Genomic DNA, 23775 nt, shown 5'->3' on the forward strand with positions numbered 1-23775 from the left:
AACGTTCTGTCTCTCTACAACCTCCTGTGTTTCTGCGCAAATCTGTGACCCAAGCATGACAATATAAAAATAAACCATATAACCATATGGTTTCTACTTCACGGATTTTTCTTATTTCGCGGGTGGTCTGGAACGCAACCCCCGCGATGGAGGAGGGATTACTGTATTCAACAATGAAATTGATTCAATAGTCAAATGTCACAAAATCTAAGTATTTTATTTTTCCAAATGTGTCCCTGTATAAAAAAAATTCAAACTTGAATTCCCTGGTGAAATAAGTCTTATTTGTATATTTACATTAATCAATTGTTTCAGTAAACTTGTGAAGCACTCTTTGATGTGCTGTGCACTAATTCAGAATTAGAATATTAACTGGACTGGAAGTGTAATTGGTAGACAGCATTACATTTGTTGGCGCACTATTCACATATATGAGACTTGTACTTTCACTATGTTCGTCATTTTTTAGGGATTATACTAATGAACATTTATTTGGCTTCAAAAAACAAATAATAAATGAATGAATAAGAAGCGGGGCGGCACGGTGGCGCAGTGGGTAGCGATGCTGCCTCTGGGGCCCTGGGTTCGCTTCCTGGGTCCCTCCTGTGTGGAGTTTGAATGTTCTCCCCGTGTCTGCGTGGGTTTCCTCCGGGTACTCCGGTTTTCCTCCCACAGTCCAAAGACATGCTGGTTAGGTGGATTGGTGATTCTAAATTGGCCCTAGTGTGTGCTTGGTGTGTGGGTGTGTTTGTGTGTGTCCTGTGGTGGGTTGGCACCCTGCCCAGGAATGGTTCCTGCCTTGTGCCCTGTGTTGGCTGGGATTGGCTCCAGCAGACCCCCGTGACCCTGTGTTCGGATTCAGCGGGTTGGAAAATGGATGGATGGATGAATAAGAAGCATCATTCCTAAAATCATGCAGTAAACACAAAGCATTTCCATGAATTCTGCTGTTTTTCTTTTCAACATGTGTTGTTGTGGTGCTCTCTCATTACCCTTACCACTGAGCCATTTTTGTGAATAAGCAGCCAGCTGAATAAATTTGTACTTTCAGCCTTGTGTTTTTACTCCACGTTTTTCTCACTTATTATTGTGCTTTTTCAACTAATTCATCTACTTGAAATCAGATATTAGTGTAGTACAAATTTCATTCAGTACTACCAATATTCCTTACAAAAAAAAAAAAAAAAAAGGTACCATTACTTGTAGTACCTTTAAAATGGATATTATTTTGCCGAATACACTTGTTTGGAGGAGCTCAGGAAGTCACAGAGCATGTTTTGTTGTCCGCTATCCAATAAAACCAATCTGATATTTTACATTCTTGGTGTTAATGATCTTTTTTTTTTTTTTGGTACAAAGTAAAATACTGTACTGTGATTGTTGTTGGCCTGTTTTCTGAAAAACCATACTGTGTGATTTACATACAAACAGTATACTCTAGAAGAGGCAACACGTCCCCTGTTTTGAGTTTCACTAATAAAACAAAAAATAAGAATACAGTAGTAATAATAAGCTAATCTTCAAGTTATTTTAGTGCAGATTAAATAATGTTGAAAATTTCACTATGGTATTTGCAGTTATTCATTTATCACAAACTCTAAACAGTCTTCTAATGCAAAAAGCACACTCCACTCTGCCTCACTTTCCCCTGCTCTCCCAACAGATATATATGGAGGAATCCCCACCCATTCCTAATACCACATATATGCAGTACCTCAGACTTACACTATGGCTCTTGTTAATTTAGCTCAACCAGATAAACTGCTAAATGTACTATTTGTTAATCATATGGAAAATAGCACTTTGCTCTAAACTCACTCCAAGATTTACACAGTACATGTATGTGTTTTTCCTTTCGTATCTGCTTTTCAAAAAAAACATGACACTACCTATTGATTGAAGGGAGTTTGAAATTCAGGAACAAACACATTCAAGCCTGTCATGGCCCATCGTAGTACTGATGCGGATGCCAAGGGCTGTTTTCAAGATATTCACCACTTAAAGAGATGGCTATGTTTTATCTGGGGGTGGGGCACTTTTAAAATGCATGAGGGTAGGACTTCAAACAATTGCCAACTGCAACAGTTAAATAAATGCACATATACATAGTTTTACTACTGGATATCAAACACTCAGAAATAAATGAATTAAATATACATACAATAGTACTGGAAGAGCTTGCAATGGAAAAACTATATTTGGTAAACATTTGTCGTCTCCAAATGAACTGGATATTTGATATTATTGTAGGCAGTACTTTATATCAGAAGGTGCACTGTTTAACACAAAATTATAAACCAACCATATTTTCTCCCTCACTTATATATACCAAATTTAAATGTGTGGCACCTTAAATGCGGACTTCTATACTGATTATGCATTTGCATTTTATAATTACATGCACTGACATGTTTTTCTTTAAATAAGTACTTTCCTTTATTACATAAAAATTAAACTCTTTACTAAAAGTGCCCTCTCCCCTCCAAACCTTTTTTCAGAACTCAACTACAGTACTGATAAGAGTTATGTTGGGAATAGGACCTAACAATCAAATAAAAACAAAAAACAGTCTTACAAAATACAGTCTTAATCCATTTGTGCCAGAGATATATGCTAAAAAAATTTGACAGTTATATATCAAATACATCTCTCTAGATTTATCTGTCAAACACATTCCAGGATTAGAACCTGCCTGTGAGAAATGCCCTTGCACTTCTGCCATTGGCTATAAAATCAGCACACAGTATACCTTACTGGACTACAATTTTTATCTATTATTGAGCAGAGTTGTGATTACCATAGATCATCCTCAAGTCCTTTCAGGAACAACACCAGTTAGAACACCAATGTCATAACTTAATTACATTACTAATTTGCCTTTACATTTTCCTCAATTGGAAGAAACCTGGCTCACAAACTACTTTTTTTAAAAAAAAAAAAACACTCACACACTTAATAGGAAAATATTTAATAATAGAATGACTGGAATAAAAAAAATACGTAATTTTAATTTCAAACTTTGAAAGCTAAAGTTTTTACAAAAAGCATGTCTTTTCTGCTTTTCCTTCACTAAATGAAAAGTAGTGCATTTGATAGAACACTCTCAGGAAGAGCTACCGAAAGAAATGTAATCCTTCAACTAAAATGACTCTAAAGGATTGCAAAAAGGAGAAAAGGGCATTTTACCTATACCTTGGCCAGGAATGCAGTCCTAGAAATTACTCTAAAAAGCCTATTTATTTATTTATTGTCTGTGTTCTAAATGATTATTGTATTTCCACACACAACGTGGCATTAGTTCAGTACGGCCATTTGCCAAATGCTGTCATATAGAGCAGTATACCAATACAGCAAAAGTACCAAAAAACCCAAATTTTAAAATGGTACAATACCAGCATTTTAGGAATTTCAGCACCGAAAGTAAATGTCAGTTTTTCTCTCAATCCACTGCCCCCTTGCTATTGCTGTTGTGGAAAATGTCCATTTCTTTGAGTTTATAAAACTAAACTACAGTACATGTTTCAATGCAATCAGAATTTCACAGTGGAACCTTGTTGCTTCGATGCAATCGGGACATAATGAAATCAAGAGGAAAACCAGTGTTAATATGAATGAAAATCCTATTAAGTAACATCCATGTTGTTTTTTGATTTTTAGGTCACAAGGCACATCTCTAAACAAGCATGAGAATATTACAATTCCCAAGAGTGAGTGAGATCTATGTTTCCATTTTATATACTGTATATATCACTGGTCTTCATGAATTGAAGTGTGTTTTTAATAAAACATCAAGTTCTTATAGAAAGACAATTCGGGAAAATAAAACATGCAGGTGTAAATATTCCCATCTATGGTTAATATGGTGTAACACCAGCAAATGTAACAATTTAATTAGCCAAAACTTTACATGAGTCAAAGCACTCCTTAAACCAAGACTAGTAAAATGGAAGAATTTTTAGAACCAGTAAACTACTTGAATAATGTGTTAAAGGTTAAAACTAATCAGTAAAGACTTGGCCATGACATTATATACTGAAAAACCACTTTAAACCACTATTTGTTTTCTTACTAGCAGATGTTACAAAACCTCTCTTTCAATACTGAAAAGAGCAAATATTAAATTATGCCTATGATCAATGCAAATTCATTCAATAAAAAACACAACACATCCAATTTAACAACATTCTCTCCTCAAACAAAATACTAACATACATTTAGAAACAAACAAAACTTACCTGTGTGACTAATCCTTGCATAAATGAAGACTGATGCTGCTTTTGTTGGACTGCATTTTCTATTGCTACTTTAGCTACTGCACTCGAATCTGCACCTGCTGGCACAGCTACCATTGTTGCACTGCAACCAGCATTATTGGGGTCACTAATTGTAACAATCCTTACGCCTACTTTATTAGGGATTCCAGAAAGCATTCCTCTGTCCATGTCCTCACCCGGCCTTTTCATACTTCGACTTTCACTTGAACCATTAGATGACTGAGGCTCACAAGCAGCTGGGGTGCACTGTGGCATGATGATTCCTGGTTGAGATACAGTTTTAACTGGATTTACAGTGGTTATAGCTGCAGAAACAGTAGATTGTGAAGCCATTATTACACAAGGATGCTGTGGTTTAGGTTGAGGCATATCCATGTTTAAACTTGCTTCTAGAGGTCCATTTAATAATTCTGTACTATTACTACTAAATTTTTGGCATGCTGGAAATGCTGCCTCTGGTGGTATACTTGCAGTAGGTAATGTATTATTTACTATTACAGGCCCATTTGTCAATCTTGCAAACTGATCAGCTTTGGCAGTATCTTGAACAGTAGGTGCAGAATTCTCTTGCTGTTGTTGTGAGCAGATCTCTCCATTTCCCACATATCTGGAAGCTTTATGATTTGGAATGCTTTTATTTAAATGAGGACAGTCCCCTTTATCAAAGTCACATATACCATTCACCAAGGACCGTTTTAGATCACTTTTTATTTCCTGTGGGTCTGCCTGCTCTGTAGTGGGTACTCCATTTGCAGGATTGTCTTTAACCTCAAAGGTAGGTCCATTAGTGACCTGTGAGTAGTGACTGGCCTCCAACTGATTTTTCCCTGAGATAGAAGGAGGTAGACTTGAATCAAGATACTTTTTTCCATTAACCAGACTTGCCAGAGATGTATCAATTTCCTTTGAATCTCCATTGCTAGTTTTAGTGAACCCTTCTCGAAGGGAAGAGTTTTCCATGACCTCTATTTTGCGCTCATGTAAATGTAACCCAGTTGCATCTTTTGCCTCCTCCTCCTTTTGGCAGATTATCTTGTCACCTTTAAATGGAGGTACGGAAACTGGCGTTGTCGACCCAAGAGGAGGAGGAAGAGTCTGCAATTGTAAGCCAATACTAGGTTGAGATGCACTTACTGGTATTCCTGGTGGGGTAATAATTTGTGAACCACTTCCTTGACTGACAGCTGCCGTAGAAAAACTGGTATTTGGCACAACCGTGAATGTCACCTGGTTACCAGCTGTTCCTTGGATAAAAGCCGCAGAGCTGCTGGTAGAAAGCAAAGGTCCAGGTAAGATCTGCAAATTAGAAATGGGTACAGTTTGCATTGTTCCTTGTGACTGGATAGAGCTCTGGACCAGCTGAACATTCTGCTGACCTACAAGTAGTTGCTGGGGTTGGGGCTGACCCTGTACACCAAAACCTGGGCTTTGTTTGTTGGCTACTTGGTAGACCACCTGAGGGCTTGGAGCTCTGGTGTTATTTGGAGAAGGAATCTGAGGTGCAGGAAGAATTAATTTACCACCAGGAGTGGAAGGACCACGTTTTGGAAGTAGTAACTGTTTAATCAAACTGGATTCAGTAGGTGTAGGTTGACCAGGGGGAGGTGGGGGAGGAGGAGGCGGAGGCTGTGGTTGAACTGGTAATTGAGATTGTGAGGGATGAGGATGATGGTGGTGGTGGTGGAAGTGCTGGTGGTGTTGCTGCTGTCGTTTGACTGATAACATTTGACCAACAGTAGGAGGAGGTCCTTGTGTCTGAGATGTGGGTGAAGGAGATGCTATGACTGATGGCACATGACTGCTGGTAACTGGACAAGATGATGGCGAAGGTGATGGTGTGACATTGTTCTGCCCCGCAAGATGAACAGTTTGGCCAGCAGGAATGGAAGTGGGATTGGCTAGTACTATTTGATGAATGGCAGGTGCATAGGTTTGGTTCTGCTGAGGTGTGGGGCTGACAATAACCACACTTTGTTGTGGTGTTGGCTGTGGTGAGGGTGGTGGCGGCTGCTGCTGTGACCCCACTGTAGACTGTGGGGGCACTGGCTTGGGAGCAATATTTTGGAAAGTCACTCTTGAAGCCTGAGGACTCTGGACACCAGCTACTGTGAAGACGTGACCACCAGCAACTTGAAAATTCTGCACTGAGGTACAGGACACAATGCTGGGTGCAGAATTTGAAACATATTGCTGGGGAGTGAGGATAACAGCTTCCTGTTGATGACCTGTGCTTCCTGGTTGCTGGGATGCAGGTAATGTTTGGGGTGATGAGGACACAAGTTGCTGTCCTTGGGAAGTTGTGATGGATGGACCCGCTGGAATATTCTGCACTCTTCCTGAAAAAATGTGTGTTTGTGGTAGTCCTTGTTGAAAGACTGTGACCGGAGTACCAGATGGTATTAAAGGGGAATGGTGAAGCAATGGTTGTGAAGTAACAACGGTGACAGATGTTTGGGGCACTGTATTATTATGGTTTTGAACAACAGAGACACTAACTGGAGCAGCTGCCTGTGAAATGGAGCCTTGGATAACTGCTGCTTTCATGCCTTCACCAGTCTTGTTTGAGATGACAGTCACTGCTGGATTTTGGTGCTGTTGAACCTGGGCAGTTTGGTTTTGGGATATCTTGGAAACAGTCTGAGCCACATTTGAGACTCCTTGAACCGTGAAGGCCATCTGTGAGGATGCCAAATTGGCATTAAGGCTACTGACTGGTGTCCTGTTGAAATGATTTCCAAATGTCTGAGGTCCGAGAGTAGTGCCTTTAAAATAAATTAAAAAAATGTTAAGTCAAGTAACAAAAAATTTAAAGTTTTAACATCATAAGGAGAAATTCAATATCTATTGAAAAAATAGTTATTGATGTAAATAATATGAACACTTAACAGAGAATAGTTTGCCTAAGTTAATACTGCATGGAAAAGCTAGAATTTCAAAACAGAAAAAAAATGTAACTTTATAACAATAAAGGTTTAAAAATGGCAGCTTTGGCTTGGACTTATTTTTCCAGCTCATCCCACAGATGCTTAATTGGACTACGATCTCTTTGTTATGTTCCTTAAACCATTCCTAAACAATTTTTGTTGTGAGGCAGGGCACATTATCTTTCTGAAAGAAGCCACTGTCATCTGGGAATATGGCTGCCATGAAGAGATGTATGGCGTCAGCAAAAATCTTTAGGTAGGTGGTAAAAGTAACATCGGTATGAATGTCAGAACTAAAGGTTTCTCAGCAGAACACTGCCCAGAGCATCACACTGAATCTGCCAGTTTGACTTCTTAGCAAAGTCCATAATGCTGCTATCTCTTCCTTAGCTAAATGATGTACATACACCTGGCAGTCCACATGATATAAATGAAAACTAGATTCATTACATCAGCCCACCTTTTGCCATTGCTCCATGGTCCAGTTCTGCTCACATTCCTATTGTAGGCACTTTCTGTAGCGGACAGGGGCCAGCACTGTGACCTGTCTGCGGCTACACAGCCCCATAAGCAGTAAGCTGCAATGCACTGGGTATTCTGACACCTTTCTCTCATGGCCAGGTATTAAGTTTTTCTACAATTTGTGCTACAACAGCTCTTCTGTAGAATCTGACCAGACAGGCTATCCTCCCCTCCCTACGCTCATCAGTGAACCATGGGTCCCCATAATCCTGTCATTTGTTTACCGGTTGTCCTTCCTTGGACAACTTTTGGTAGGTACTAACCACTGCATATCAGTAACACCCCCACAAGACCTGCCATTTTGGAGATGCTCTGACCCAGTCATCAAGCAGTCACAATTAGGACCCCATCAAAGTTGCTCAATCCTTATGCTTATCCTTTTTCCCTGCTTACCCCCCCCCAAACAACCCCCCACCCCAACAACATCAGCTTCAAGAACTGACTGTTCATTTGTTGTTTAATATATCCCACCACTTGACAGATGCCATTGTAACAAGACAATCAATGTTATTCACATCACCTGTCAGTGTTTTTAATGTTATGGTTGATCAGTCTATATATTACGTGCTTGTAAATGAAACTGAATAACTGAATAATAATTACACTACAACACCACCAAGGAGAACTCCTATAATATCCCTTAAATCTTGTTTAGGGGTTTTATTAGTTAAAAGGTGAAGTCAGAGTGTCTACCCTTGAAAACACATGTTTAGAAAAACACAAACCATAAACAAAATTATTGTTAAATGTTATAGAGCCGGAAAAGGTAACACTGAACTATTGCACATTTGAGAGAAAATAGACCATGTTTTTAAACAACAGCTCTTTAAAATTCTCACACATAGAGATTGTTACTTAGCTAATTAATAGAACAGTGTATTTCAAAAGTACAAGGGCATTATACGTGGAAACTTTCTCAGATTTCACTATATCATTACCCTTTTTAGATAATAAGTATTTTTTGAATGAGATCAAATGAAGAGTTCAGCTGATTAATACAATAGATACCTTCTTCACTCCATTAAAATGAAAATAGTACTACATGAACAGTTAAATTAGCATGTTTAGGATAAAGGTATAACTAAACTTAATGAAAATAATTCATAAGTGATGCATATGATTTTAAATATTTTTGTTGTCAGATTTCAATTAGATAATATTTAAGCCCTTTTTTTAGTTAACAAATGTCTAAAAATGAAATATTCTGCTTAAAGCTAACAAAGTGATAAAGTAGTTATGAATTGTCTTTAACTAGGTGACAAAAAATAAAAGCAAGCAAACTGTGCATTGTAAACTAATGAATTTACAGTAGACACAGTGAAGGTACATATGCATTAAAAAGACAAATATAGAGTGCCTTCAGAAAATAGATACCCAACCATTAATTTTTTTCTCAGTTTGCTGAGAAGCAGAATTTTGTGTAATGATGAAATAAATTAAGCTTGAAATTACACTTAGTGAGAAGGAGTTGAAGAGGTCTCTTCACTTTCTACATCAAAAAAGTGTATATGGCCCAGTTTCTGGAGTAAACATCAAGGGAGGTTATTCTTAAGATATATAACATCCTAGTGAGTCCTCATCTGAAATGGTATGTGCACTATTGGTCTCCATGTTAGAAAAAGACATAGTAGTGTTAAAGAAATTCTAGATGAGTGATTAGGTTGACTCTGGGGACTGTGAAGTATAAACTATAAAAGAGGACTGAAGGCGTTGAATCTTTATAACTTAAGCAAATGGAGATTAAGAGGTGAAATGATTAAAATGTTCAAATTATGAAGTTTTTTTTATCCTCAGTGAGACCTTCAACAAGAACATGGTGGGGGACACGACATATGGTGCATAAAAAAGTCTACACACCCCTGTCAAAATTGCGGATTTTGAGTAATAAAAAAATGAAACCAAGATAAATTCTGTCAGAACTTATTCCACCTACATTGCAATCTATACAAAGAAGAAAACAAATCAGAAACTGTTTCTGACAGGATTAATCTGGATTTCATTATTTTACTATACAAAATCTGATTTTGGCAGGGGCATGTAGATTTATTATATCCACTGTAGATAGAAACTGGTAATGAGTAAACTTCGCACAACCTTTACAAAGTTTTCTGTAATACAGAGAACCATAGAAATATGGAATAAATTACCAAGTAATTGTAGGATATTATACCACCAACAAAACATTACTATGTTATTTAGCAGAGATTAGGTGAATAGGACTAACAAGTTTTGTTAGGCTGAATGGCCTGTTCCTATCATAACTGTTAAACATATTTGTACATTTGAACAAGAACAGCATTTATAGTATTTTTTGTTAAAATTTCAAATTAACATGTAAAGTATCCACTCTCCTATCATCTGAAAAATTTAAGCTTGCAAAGCTGAAAGGATTCAAACTGTGACACAAAAGAATATATTTAAAAGTTTTAAAATTTTACTACTCACATTGCCTTTAAATGTTCCTAAAACATGCTATACTCCTAAATGTTACAATTGAAATAAATGGGACACAAAAATAAAAATTAAGAAGTATTAATTGACATCCTTAAAATAAAAACAAAAAAATAACATAGCAAAAGAAATTAATGGTAGAAGCATCTGATGACTTAGTTGGCAATTATTTGGTCACCTGGTGGGGGTGTCTGGGACTGGTCAGCAATTGCTTCATGCCTGGCTGCAGGTGTAGGAGAAGCTTGCTGCTGGTAATACAGCTGCACTGGAAGAGGAATAGGTCTCCGCCGAATGCCAACTACGTGGATGTGAGCCTGTCCATTATTCTTATTATCTTCTACTCGCTTTACTGTGTGATTTGGGAAGATGCTCCTGAAAAAGGGCAAAAAACACAAAACAGTGAAGAAAAAGGGAAAACAACAAAAAATACAGAAAGACATGCAGCAACCACACATTATTTATGCAACCTATCGATCAGAGAAATATGAATGTATGTTTGGGTATTGCAGCTGACCTAAACATTTGCTTTTCAAAACATCGGGACTAATTAAAAGTCCATTCAATTATATTAAATCTGCTAATCACTTAAAAGGCTGAAAGAAGGCATAATTGTTTATAAACTTTTAGTGTAATAGCATAAAGTGTGTATGTGGCAAAGGGTGTTTTAAAATTTAGTAAGAGAGAAACTAAATCAAACTTTGAAAAATTATCTTCTTTCTTAATTATTTCTGTGGTTTTGTTCCTAAAAAAAGATACTTTTTGTTTCATCTGACCACAACACAAAATTCCAACTGTAACTCCAATGTTGCCTTGTAAGGTGCAGCAGCTGGGATTTTTGTCTTGGTCTCAGGAGGGTCTTCATTTGTGGAACTTGTCAAAAGGTCTGGTCATGGAAGTGGGGTTTCACTACCTCCACGATTTTGAAACTGCAAAACTCCCAAGTTTCAACTAAACTTTGCAGTTGTGAAACTATGCTCTTTGGGCTGCTCTTTGCCTCTCTTAGTATCATCCTCACCCTGAAATTGACCAATATAAAGATGTGCCCCCTTCTCAAACTTCTTTACTATTGCCTTGATGTTGCTTATTGGTAATTTCAACTGAATGCCTATCTTTGAAGCCATTACGGGAAATGGTCATATATGACAATAAAGTTCCTAGACACTAAAAGCAATAAAAAACATTTTTTCCTCAACGACTCAAACTCTTAATTTTATTTATTTTCAGTAAGGATTCAGTAATATAGCAACACATGCTTTTGACGGAATAAACTATTTAGAAGATAAAACAACATTATTGCAAGAATTACTTTTATTGAACGCATAGTTAGCAATTTCTCCAAAAATTAGGGGAAAATTTGAAGCATTATGGGTATTATATATATATTATGCTTTTGCTAATTTTTCTGAGGAGTGCCAGTGTTTCTGTGTGTGTATATAGATTTATTTTATAATATCTATTATTTTATATTATACATATATGTGTGTGACACAAATTTATACTAGGCCTGCTGTTTGTCTAATTGCAATTAATCACACAAAATTTTAATAGAAATTCACTGCATATGAATTAAAATGTTATGTATTTCTTTCATCTGTTAACAGATAAGTTTATTAACACTGGCTTATTTACACCTCCCATTGTGCATCAAGCAGAGGAGTTTAAATATCTCAGGTGAGGGAAGAAGGGGAAGGGAGAATGATGGGCAGATCAGAGTAGTGTCTGCAGTTATGTGGACCTTATATCAGTAGGTCATGGTGAGCAGAGCTGACCGAGCTTTACATATTGATCAAAAAAAAACTAAATAGCAGATGTAAGCAGCAGAAATGAGCTTCCTTTGCAGGGTCTCTCAGCTCAGCCTTAAACATGGTAACTCAAAGTACAGTCACTGTTGCTCTTCACCGAAAGGAGCCAGATGAGGTGGTTCAAGCATCTGAATAGGCTTGCCTGAAACTCCTCAACAGGGAAGCATTCAGAAGGCATCCTAACTGGGAAGGAGACTTCAGGGCAGACCTAGGACATACAGGAGAGATTATATCTTTCAACTGGCCTGGAAACACCATGGTATTCCATCTGGAGGAACTAACAGGGAAAAGGGATATCTGGGCATCATTGCTTACACTTCTGCCCCCGTGACCTAAACCTAGAAAAGCATCAGAAACTTGATGGATGGATAATTCCTTAAATTCTTTCTGCTCAAAAGAATGCAGTCTCAGCACATGAATCAGACATCTCACAATGGCCTTTTCCCTTTTCTTTTTGCATTTAGAGGCTTGACATTAAGTTGACTACCATTCGGAACAGTTCTGAAAGCAAGCTGAAAATCCCACCCTCAAAGAGGGATGCTATTAAGTCCAGGCAGTGACCAAAAGCAAACATAAGACAGAAAGTACATTTATATGGCAGCACTACACTACTACTACTATTAATTGACTTGTATTTGTTTGGTGCTGCTTCACTAACAACATCTGAAGCACAGCCAAATTAACCAAATTTAATTAATGCATTTAGGTACTGCATTAAAAATGTAGTCACAGAAATTTAAACTTGTTAATGGCGATTAATCAGCAGCCCTAATATATACATATACAAACACACAAACATATTTAGATTCTCTGAATATTTATTTTAACAATATTAATTTGTCCCACCTTTAACAAACTTAATAATCGCTTTCCAGCATACGGAGGACATTAACTTTTAATGATTTTAATGTTTTCCTATTGCAGTTGAGCGTAGGCATTTGAACTGCTCTGTGATAATCAGCACAAAGTGATATAGTTCAGTCTAGCATAAAAATGAATTCCCTAGGAAGAAAACATTCCAACTCCAAAATAATCTTGAAAGTACATAGTTTATAAAATTTACCAAACAGATTTAGTTTAAACGGAAGAGATGTCTTTGAGATGTTGAGAAACATTCACATAAAAAAATTTTATTTGAACCCTTCCTTTATAATACTTTCTATGTATGACTGCATCCAAAGATGACCTGATGAGGGTTTAATATTAGTCACAAACAACCTTGGTGATAATGAGCATTCCCATCTGGTTTGATGCTCTAATTTAAAGTACTGAGAGTTTGCATTTATATGAACCAAACATTCTGGACCAAAGTAATCTAACCCATGCACATATATTGAGACCAAATTCAAATCTACACAGGAAACAGAGACACCACACCCACTGAACTCAAATCAAAGCTTTTACTTTGTTTATAAACAGCTGTCCCACTAGAGATGCTTATGGGCAAAAATATTTCATTAAACAATTTTCAAAAATCTAATGCTATAGGTCTTCTTTTGATATATACAGTTAGTTCTGAAGATATTATGGAAGGGAAAAATGTGCCTATACCTATCTATATATCTATATCTATATATCTCTATATCTCAATATCTATATATATCTATATCTATAACTATATATATCTATACACACACACACTGTATTCATAAAAACATACCTCAGGCATTTGTAAAACCCAGTAGATGTTAAGATACCACCACGAGCCATTTTACTGCATGTAGAGAGATATTCAGAGTACATCTCGGATCTGGAAACAGAGCTGTCATTTTGTGGCTCAAAGTATGCATTTAGCCTAATAAAAAAGATGGAAAAATGCAGCATGTTACATTATGGAAAGAAAAAAAAACACTCATAGTCATTAAGATTATGATAAAAAAGAAGACTACACACAAATTCCCATGATATCCTAAACATTAAATGGAAAATACTGTGGAAAAACTACACTGATTCCGATCTGCAATTTTCTGACAGATATTTCAGCAAATTTTGACTCTACTTGCCAGTTTCAAGGTGCTGTGCAGTCTACAGGAGTCAAATGGAGGGTTCAGATCAGTAATAAAATTAAACATTTTACATATTAATTAAAAACACTTTTTTACCCACTTCTAGAGTTCATAATCACAGGAACTCAGAGCCGATTCTATTAGCAAGTGGTATGACCTTTTTAAAACACTTTAGTCAAATTTGTGTAGGTGCATTGTCTATACAAATTCACTAAAGTCATACATACTACCTGTATAATTCATTAACTGAATACATGTTATCTAATACAAGGCCAAGTTCTCCTCTTTTCTGAATTCACCTGGAAATGTCACAGCAGCCTCTTGTTAAGAAATTTGTTTGTTTGTTTTGGTTTGGTTGTTATATATTGAAAGATGATTTTTTCACCTTTAATTTTTTAAATATTTCTATGATTTAGAAAGACAGTTTCCTTTAGCTTTGAGTTTTTAATTTTTTAGAAGGCTAATCTGAGGAGTGAGGCACAAAAGATTAAAATAAAAGTAATGTGCAGGCATGCATTTAAGTTGAAATCCACAAGTAACTCTACCTCCTTTTACAAGTCCTACATCACTTGCACACTTAGTTAGGACTCTTTAGTTTGCATCATGTCATAATCTACTCCTTAAGGCAAAGGTCTTACTGGGTGGAGTATATGTCCAACACTACCTATGACAGTGATATTGAGCAAAATTCAAATGTTCCTTATAATAAACAGATAAACAAATACATAAATAAAAACAATAAACACCTATTTTACATGTGGCTTTAATTGGGTTGCTAATCTGGTATGTCCAATACCTCTGCATCGATCAAATAGTACATATGTTCTACATTAGAGCTTGCAACTGATTGGTGTAGCATCTTGCATCAAGCATACATTAATATTACTATATGCTGCTAGAGTTGCAGAAATAAAAATAAATAAAAATTGTTTTTAAAAATCTAATATTGAAATAGCCTTAATTTTCAGAAAGTTAGTGATGATAAAAATGGGTATTCCATAAAGCTTACCACTGAGCTGTAAACTTCTCACCATCAAGTTCAACAATTCCAGGAGGAGTAGCAGCTGACTGTACAGGAACAGGTCTTGACACTGTATGGGAAGGTGGAATGTTCACATATAATTTGCCACATGGTTATCTATAACACATTCACAAGTGATTCGGGGGTGGGAGAATAGGGCTTTGGGAGGTTTGTTGGGGGATCTATTGTATCTTTTGTTGCATTTAAAAAGACAAAAAAGTTCTAATGATATAGCGACCTATTTTTCTTCCTCTGTGCACCTCAAAGTGGTGAAAACATTTACTTAGAATTGTATGCAGTTTGAAACTTATGAATAATTTTTTTCAGGAATTTCTGACTTAATATTTTCAGGCCATGGTAAACCATAGATAACTGAAACCACAGAAACCAAACCTACAGATACCACTGCATAGCAAAGGAAGCTAATTACCAAAAAAAAAAAAAAAAAGAAAAAAAAAATTCAAGCTTTGAAATTAAAACTACAGAAACATTACAATCTAGTAAAATATTTAAAATTATAAAATAAAAATATTTATACAATTGTACTTTTTTTGTTGCTATTAACAACAAGTTAAATGACATTGCCAAAATTCAGTAAGCTCAACAAAATTATGCAGACATCACTGCTGTAAAAGGTTTGTTGGGACAGATCTACTCTGGTACTATAACTTGCCGCTAAGGAGAGCTGTAAAGAAGGATAAAAGTTTTGATAAATGCAATAAAATTAATAAAATATAGAAAATGATTCCACTAATACTGATAGTATTTGAGTTTGTTTAACTGTTGTTGAACTGCAATTCATGTAATAAGATTTGATTGTTAGGGCATGTATGTACTGGATGATCCAGCTCACAGGATCCTCAATGCTGAGGACCCGAGCAGCTGGACCAGGCCAAGGGGATGCCCACGTAACACCTGGCAGCAGCAGATACATGGTCTGCCTGGGGGGGTTGCCAGCCAGAATGACGAGCTGTTATGTTGTGCATTAGGTGGGGCAATGCGCTGTACCAGTGAATGCTCCCCCAACCTAACCTGGCCTAGCATGTGTTGGGAGCAAGAATCCTTAAAGGTGTGCAAAATGGATTTTTTTTTTTGCTTTTTAAGTTTATTAGCACAATATATGCAAGTTACATAGATGCTTTCTAAAAAATACAATAAAAAATGATAGCTCTAAACCAGATATAAAACAAAGGGAACCCAAAGACAACATCTACTGCATTTTTACTGTATTTAAAGCTGTAGAAAGCAGTCCTCACCATACAAAAGCATGCTCAAAAAAGTTTAGGTGAGAAACAATAGTTGAGATTGTACTTTGTTATTATTTATTCAAATAAGCCCAAATCATAAACCAAGTACACCTTACTGCTTCCAAATGAAAGGTAATAAGAGCAAGGCGCTGCTACTCAGGTGCACTTTATCTGCTAATGATCAGTAAGTGCAACCACCTTTCTGCTTTTATTTGCAAAGTTATATCTTAATACAGTGTACCAAATACCAAAAAAAAATCTAAAAGAATCGTCAAGACGTCTGGTGTCTTTTGAATAATTGAGATGAAGGCTGAATTGTTTGATTATTATGTATAACTATTTGCTTGGTAATTGACAATTGAAGGCATTGAAGTTTTAATACAGCAGTTCCAGTTGGCTGTGCCTTCAAAAGGAACATGGCAGCATTAGTTTCTTCAGAATAACTCACGTCTTGATATTGGAATGAATCATTTCTGTTGCAAGTTTAAAACATCAACAAAATTATGCAACTCCATCCTAGGCAGTAATGTGGGCAAATTCATTTAGCATTTTAATGTCTGGATCACACATACCAACTTTAATTGTAATGTACTTGTATCTTGTATTTCTCCACCTGATCATATCAGATGAAACCCATCCAGCAATAAATAGCATCTGAAATAGTTGGTTTAAGCCAGTTTGCTGCAGTAATAAAAATGCCACAGTTCCTGAACTGGCAGTAATTCACCATAAGATATGATAGCTCTTTCAACTTAAATTCCTCTTTATATGGAGGTAGACCAGTTTTGAATCCTTTGTACCTTACTTTTAACCTCACTCCAGATTTTCACCCTTTCCATCCTCATATAGTATAAGCTGCTCCTCTGATAATGAGGATCATTAATTATCATTATTAAATTATTGTTTGTTTTACTGAAAGGAAAAAAGCGCCAGCTCCGATATTATAAAATTTGTGAAATTCGGCAAAACATTTTTCACAGAGAATAAGCTGTTTGCCCAGTATTTTTCCTGCAAATTTGCCACATGGTTGAGACTTAGACCATTTTTGGCCCACTTTTCTCTACTGAATTGTTTTAATTCATCCATATTGAATTACTCTGTCCATTTAAGGTCCCACCACAACATTCCAATTGGGTTCAAATGCCAATCCACTCATAAGCTTAATTTTGCTTTCCCCAGCCACTCATAGGTGGACTTGCTCTTGTGCTTTGGATTGTTGTCCTGCTGCATAACTTAAATGTACTTCAGCTTCAGATAACAGACTGATTAGCACAAAGTACAGAAGTAGAATTTTCAGCTGAGGGCTCAATTCCTTGCTACCCTCAATTATGGCAAAGCAACTAGGCCCTGAAGCCACAAAGCATACTTGCACCATCACAACCATATTAGACTGTGGGTATAACTTTCTTAATGTTGAAAGCTGCTACCTTAACGTCAGATGTAATGCATCCCGAGTCTTCCTAAAAGCTCCACTTTTACTTTGTCAGTCAACAACAAGTTTGTGCAGCTAATGTACCCTCTTCAAATCAAAATATTTCATTTTTTTATTCCTTCTGTCTTTTTTTATTTTAAAATGCAGGCAAGGTGGCTTCTGGAGTACTGATAGGATCATGATATCACACATGCCCAAAGTAGAGCTACAATAACCTTATTGCATGCATGTATGAAAATTCTGCTATTGGCTGCTACAAGTCTATGAAGTCACACTTGCATAGCAAAGCAACATGGGGCACTGGGGAAAAAAAAAATGGTCTAAGTCAACCATGTGGCAAATTTGCAGGAAAAATACTGGGCAAGCAGCTTATTCTCTGTGAAAAATGTTTTGCCGAATTTCACAAATCAACACTACTTATTACATTGCACCTACATTAATGCTTCTTTTTATATCCTGTACATTAAAGATGACCTAATTAAAGTTAGCAGTTGATTCAAATTCTACAACTAGGAATAACATTTAGGCATTTCTTGTTTTCACAATAGTATTTTACAGTCAGACCAATCTGGTGGTGCATCTATCCCATTTGTGAGAAGCCTCTCCATTAACTAACCTGTTACTATCCTAACCAATTTTCTTCAAGTTATCAACACACATTAAATTGCACAGCATATACAGTACCTGAAGGCAAAAGGATAGCTACTAGATTTCAATTACATAAAAACAGACTAAGTGATTACATAGAAAGCAAAAATATTCATGGGCTCACTTCCTCTTATACTTTACATGTAAAACGGAAATGTGGGCTATTTTGGTAATCCACAGATCAATGAATGAAACATTGAAAGTAGAAGAAACCTTAGCATACAAATTCCTATTGATTTAAATAAATTCTCATTTTCATTATTATTAAAAGTAGATTCCAAAGGTACTAAATATATTTAGAGTAAAACTAAATTGTAGTTTATTATTTTACAAAATTACAAACTAGAGTGTGTGCATGATACAATAAAACATAATTAGCACAATAAAGCTGGATAGCATAATTTTTGGCACGATACTCTAGGTTTAAAAAACAAACAAAAAAAAAATGCTTTCAATATTACAGTACAGTAAGAAAACGAAAGTGGAATTGGAAGTAGCATGAGAAAATTATTGGGAAACAAAACCACAAAATCAAAACAAAAATCTTTAATTCTTACCAGTGGCTGGAGGTCCATGAACCTGGGATGGTATATGCTCCACTGACTGTGGTCTTATTTCTGCAACAACTTGATTACTGGAGCTTTGATGCTCAATGAGCTTTACCACTGTTAGGGCATCAGGTCCAAAGGTATTTATGTCAACTGACACTAAGCGCACTAACAGCTCTGTTGAAATACAAGGAAGCATAGTTTTTAAAATACACAAAACAAACCTGCATACTAATATGTTTGTATTTTACCTGAAATAACACCATTTCTTTCCTGAAACAATCATAAGGCCAGACACAAACCCACTCTGATGTATAAGGTTCAGTAATTGAACCTTATTGTATTTATGTATTAATTATATTTAATGCAATATTAGCATTAGTTGTAATACTCTCTGGAAGACTCATTAATACGTCACTCAACAAGGCAAGGATAAAGAGCAGGTAAAAAGAATAATTAAGTTAAAAAATATCAAATTTTTTTTTTATGAAAATAAAACATTTTGCCTCAATCCAAATATTTCTTTATAAGCTATACAAAACAATTATATAAATTTTAACAAATAAAAGTGACTACAGAATTTTGCTTCATACAACCAAAGAAAAGTAACAAGGAGCAGTTAAAAATATAACAATATCATTAGTTTAAGCTGTTCATTAACAAAATTCGTACCAGTCAGCTTAGAAATTACTAATGCTTACATTTTCATCACTTTATAAAACATATTGGAATTTGCTTTTCTTACCAATACTCTTATCCACAGCAGCTATCTTTGAGCAGGTCATATCTCCCTGTTCTGTAAGCATGTAAAGCACCTCCAATGTGGATATTACAAGCAGCACATCAGGTAGAGTGAGATGACATATTATCTCCCTGTATGATTCCTGATCCACATACTCACAAATGAGAATCCCATTATCATCTGCTTTACATAGATTTCCCAAGATCTCCATTGCTAAAAAAACAAAAAATAATTGCAACAATATTTCGTTTCATTAGAAAAGAATCTCTTTAAACTATGTACTTGTTACGCAAAAGTAATACTTACCTCTCATTTTGAGAAATCTATCTCTTGCCATTAAGCATTTTGTAATTGTATGAAACATAAGATTGGTAGTCCTAAAATCAACAGGGTCCAATTGAAGCTGTAATGGAATGTTAATAAATGTCATTAACCAGTTATTCTGGTAGTGCATGTCTGTTAATAATAATACTAATCAAGACACAGTAAGCATTTAATGAAATAAGGCAATTGAGTTATTTATGCAATAAAATGGTTTAAAACCCCATGGGACCTACAATAAACACATATAAATTACATTTAATATCTCAAAGAGTCTCTATGTATAACTACTATATTATATGGAATGTCCTAGACCCTAAAATGAAATGAATTTGAAAATGGATGAATGGAAGGGATAGACAGACGAATGAAAATATGAAATCACACCAGGGTCTTCTAGAAATTACAAGCATGTTAAGAAACAGTTAAAGAACCTTTATTTAAATGAAAAGTTTTAAGAAACCATAATCACAAATATTGCTAAAATTATATGGAGTAAAGAATGCCCAAGTGTACTAGTTGTGAAAAAAGTATATTATTGACTAACAACTGATTATTATTAATTCCTATCTTTATATAGAATATATTGTGAAAGTACAGTATTATTTTCTGCCAAGTGTCACTGTTATATTGCAACCTGCACTCTAACAGTGTTTCATTTCAAATGCAAAGAAATATGTTGTTTTTCAGTCCTTTCTCCCAAGCTCTGGAATTCGCTCCATCTGACCATGTAAATGCTTACAGTCTTTTGATGTTTAGGCTGCTCTTAAATATTCATCCCTTCTACAGTTCAGACATATTACAGAACATTTTCTGAATATATGGAACCTCACAAACTCAATATTGAAGAAACTGGAAATTATCTCAATTCACAACAGGCACCCATTACACGGAGAACTTAATTTCAGTAAATAATGGAGGATAGTCTCTTTGAAAACCCATACAAATCGCAATAGAAATGATTTTCCCAACAGCCATACCTTTTTTTTCTGATAAGGAATATCAGAGACAATTTAAAACAACAAAAACAAAACAAAAAAATTCCAGAAGTGTAATCAGCCACCTGACTGCAGGGAATTGGGTCCAGGATGGCACATCCATATGCACCATTGCAAGGTTTGGTGCATCTCCCAGCACATTCTCAAGAGCATGGAGTAGATAACACAAGACAAGCCATTACAGAAGGACAGCAGGACAGGGCCACAGAAGGACATCAACCTAACAGCACAACCAGTATCTGCGCTCCTTTGTGCAAGGAGGAACAGTAGGCACACTGCCAGAACACTACAAAATGACCTCAGGTTGGCTACTGGTGTGCATGTTTCTGACCAAACTGTCAAACTCCATGAAGAGGGCATGAGGGTCCAAGATCTTCTAGTGGGACCTGTGCTCACAGCCCATCACAATGCAGCTGGATTGGCATTCACCAGAGAATACAATTGGCAGTTCTGCCATTGGCTCCCAGTTCTCTTCACAGATGACAGCAGGCTCACACTGAGCATATGTGACAGATATTAAAGAGTCAGGATACACCATGGTGAATGTTATGCAGCCTGAAACATCATTCAGCATGACTGGTTTAGCAGTGGGTCATTGATGGCCTTGGGATGCATATCCCTGGAGGGTCACACAGTCGTCCACGTGCTAGGCTACGGTACCCTGACTGCTGTTAAGTATGGAGTTGAAATCCTCAGAGCCATTGTCAGACCTTAAACCGGTGTAGTGTGCTTTGGGTTCCTCCTGGTGCAGGATAATGCCTGGCCTTATGTAGCCAGAGTGTGTAGACAATTCTTGGATAACAAAGGCACTGATGCCACCGATTGGTCCACACATTCCCCAGACCTGAATCAAATTGAGAACCTCTGGGATGTTATGTATTGGTGTATCCAACATCGCCAAGTATCACCACAGATTGTTCAGGAGCTCATGGAGGTCCTAATCCAGGTCTGGGAGGAGATGCCCAGGACACCATCCGCTTTCTCATCAGGAGTATGCCCAGATGATGTTGGGAGTACATACAGACACACGATTGAGTCATACTACGAGTTGCCGTGATGAAATTCACACAAGTTGGATCGGCCTACGATTTCAAATTTTGACTCTGATTTTAGGCAGGATGATGAATCCAGCCCTTAATGGGTTGGCGATTTTGTTTTTTTTAATCTCAACTAATTACACAGTATTACTCAGTAAAGATTTTCCAGTTGAAAATTTTATTCATAGAGATCCATTATATGATTCAAATGTACCCTTAAGGTTTTGAGCAGTGTAGTTTGCATATTTTTTAACGTTATATTAGATCTATTTCTACCTGATGCTTGCAGAATACTTTAACATTACCCACCATGCTAAATCCTTTAAATCTGCGCATGAGGTGCTCCACGTTAGAACAAAACTTTGTTCCATTCTTTTCTGATTCCAAGCAGCACATTGCAACTGCACTTAGTCTTAGTTCACTGCAGTAGAGTGCAGCTGTTGGGATCACTGCAACTGTGATAAATCTGAAAGTTATTCTTGTACACCCAAAAAAAGGGCAAGTGTCTATGTGTCCACCTAGTTACTGTTAATTCTGCCATTTCAAAAGACGGCTCATCACAAACATTTTTAGTAATAATATGCATTGCCGTTGTAATTCCAACAGATGGCACAACACAAAGATTAACACTGATTTTACAAATCCCATACCAAATGGCATATAACAGTGACATATGCATTGCATGGTGCACTGCAAGTGCTAACACTGGGGTCTACATTGATTACTTGGATTTCACCCCATCTTAGTAGGACCGGTAGTTACCATAAATACGTAGACCACCAAATCAGCTGTCAGCACTCTGCAATGACTGCTCTCTTGTTCTGCATGAAAACATGAGATTATTTTTTTCCTGTACCATTACTACAATCTGGGATAATTACCATACTAAAAAAAATATATAATTTTTGTGTTGAGTATTCCTTTAAATTATAGGAACTGAAGAGTTTATAAATATTGTAAAAATGCTAGGGATTCAATTTGTAAATGGTGCTTATTAGACAACTTTGGCGTTAACATGAAAGACCACAAGGATATTTTATATGAAAGGCGAAATTGTCAAAATAGACACCTGGATTAAGTACTGGTATTGCGATCACATTCAAAGTATCATAAAGTATGGCAAGGTATTGTAGTGACTTCTTTATGGTTAAAGGAAAGGAAAACACGTGAGGCAGATAATGCAGTTAAATAAGAAAAATTGGGAAACATGCAAGGATGATACAAGACAGAGGTGATTTTGAAGAAATAGTGTATTAAACTATGTACAGTGTTCACTATTGTTATGGCTTCAGGGAACACCTTTACTCAGCTACACTAACTACTGCTAGTTCCTGTTACAATGACCATTATTAGACGGCAGATGGCAGTCTCCCTCCCTGTTCACTATTTCACAAGATCACTTTTGACTTTTTCTCTAATCCAAAAAACACTGCTTACCCATTTGTTTCTCTCTCTTTCACGAAGTTTTTGGTAAAATGACACTCAACCAAATTACAATACTCCTGCTTCAAGTCTGCCATTGCACTTCAACTCTCTTATTCCTCTTGGTTTCATGCCGGGTTCTCATACTCCACCATTATACTACTTATTTGTACAGCCAGCTTGTGTGGTCTCTTTACTATCCCGAATCTGTGCTGAGTTGCTGCATGCATGGTAGTTCATAGGGGAAATCACTACATTATTAAAGTAAGTTGTGCGTAAACAGTATTGGGGAAGGATAACTTTAAAACAGTTACATTATATTTACTTTTTTTGGTAAGTAATGAATGTTTTAAATTATGTATTACAAAATCCGCTATAAA

At 36.3% G+C, this 23775-nt stretch overlaps 1 protein-coding gene across 1 annotated transcript in view; it reads right to left on the minus strand.

Annotated features, from left to right (window-relative positions):
- Positions 1 to 23775, minus strand: part of arid2 (AT rich interactive domain 2 (ARID, RFX-like)) — a 183628-nt gene that overhangs the window by 45197 nt on the left and 114656 nt on the right. Inside the window, exons 9-15 of the mRNA XM_028810674.2 lie at positions 19924 to 20020; positions 19621 to 19830; positions 18885 to 19052; positions 14989 to 15070; positions 13634 to 13768; positions 10350 to 10543; positions 4236 to 7036 (exon numbers count right to left, since the gene is read on the minus strand). Coding sequence (XP_028666507.1) covers positions 4236 to 7036; positions 10350 to 10543; positions 13634 to 13768; positions 14989 to 15070; positions 18885 to 19052; positions 19621 to 19830; positions 19924 to 20020 — 3687 coding nt within the window. The remainder of the gene's footprint in view (positions 1 to 4235; positions 7037 to 10349; positions 10544 to 13633; positions 13769 to 14988; positions 15071 to 18884; positions 19053 to 19620; positions 19831 to 19923; positions 20021 to 23775) is intronic.

Source organism: Erpetoichthys calabaricus, chromosome 1, assembly GCF_900747795.2.
Source record: "Erpetoichthys calabaricus chromosome 1, fErpCal1.3, whole genome shotgun sequence".
Taxonomy (NCBI): domain Eukaryota; kingdom Metazoa; phylum Chordata; class Cladistia; order Polypteriformes; family Polypteridae; genus Erpetoichthys; species Erpetoichthys calabaricus.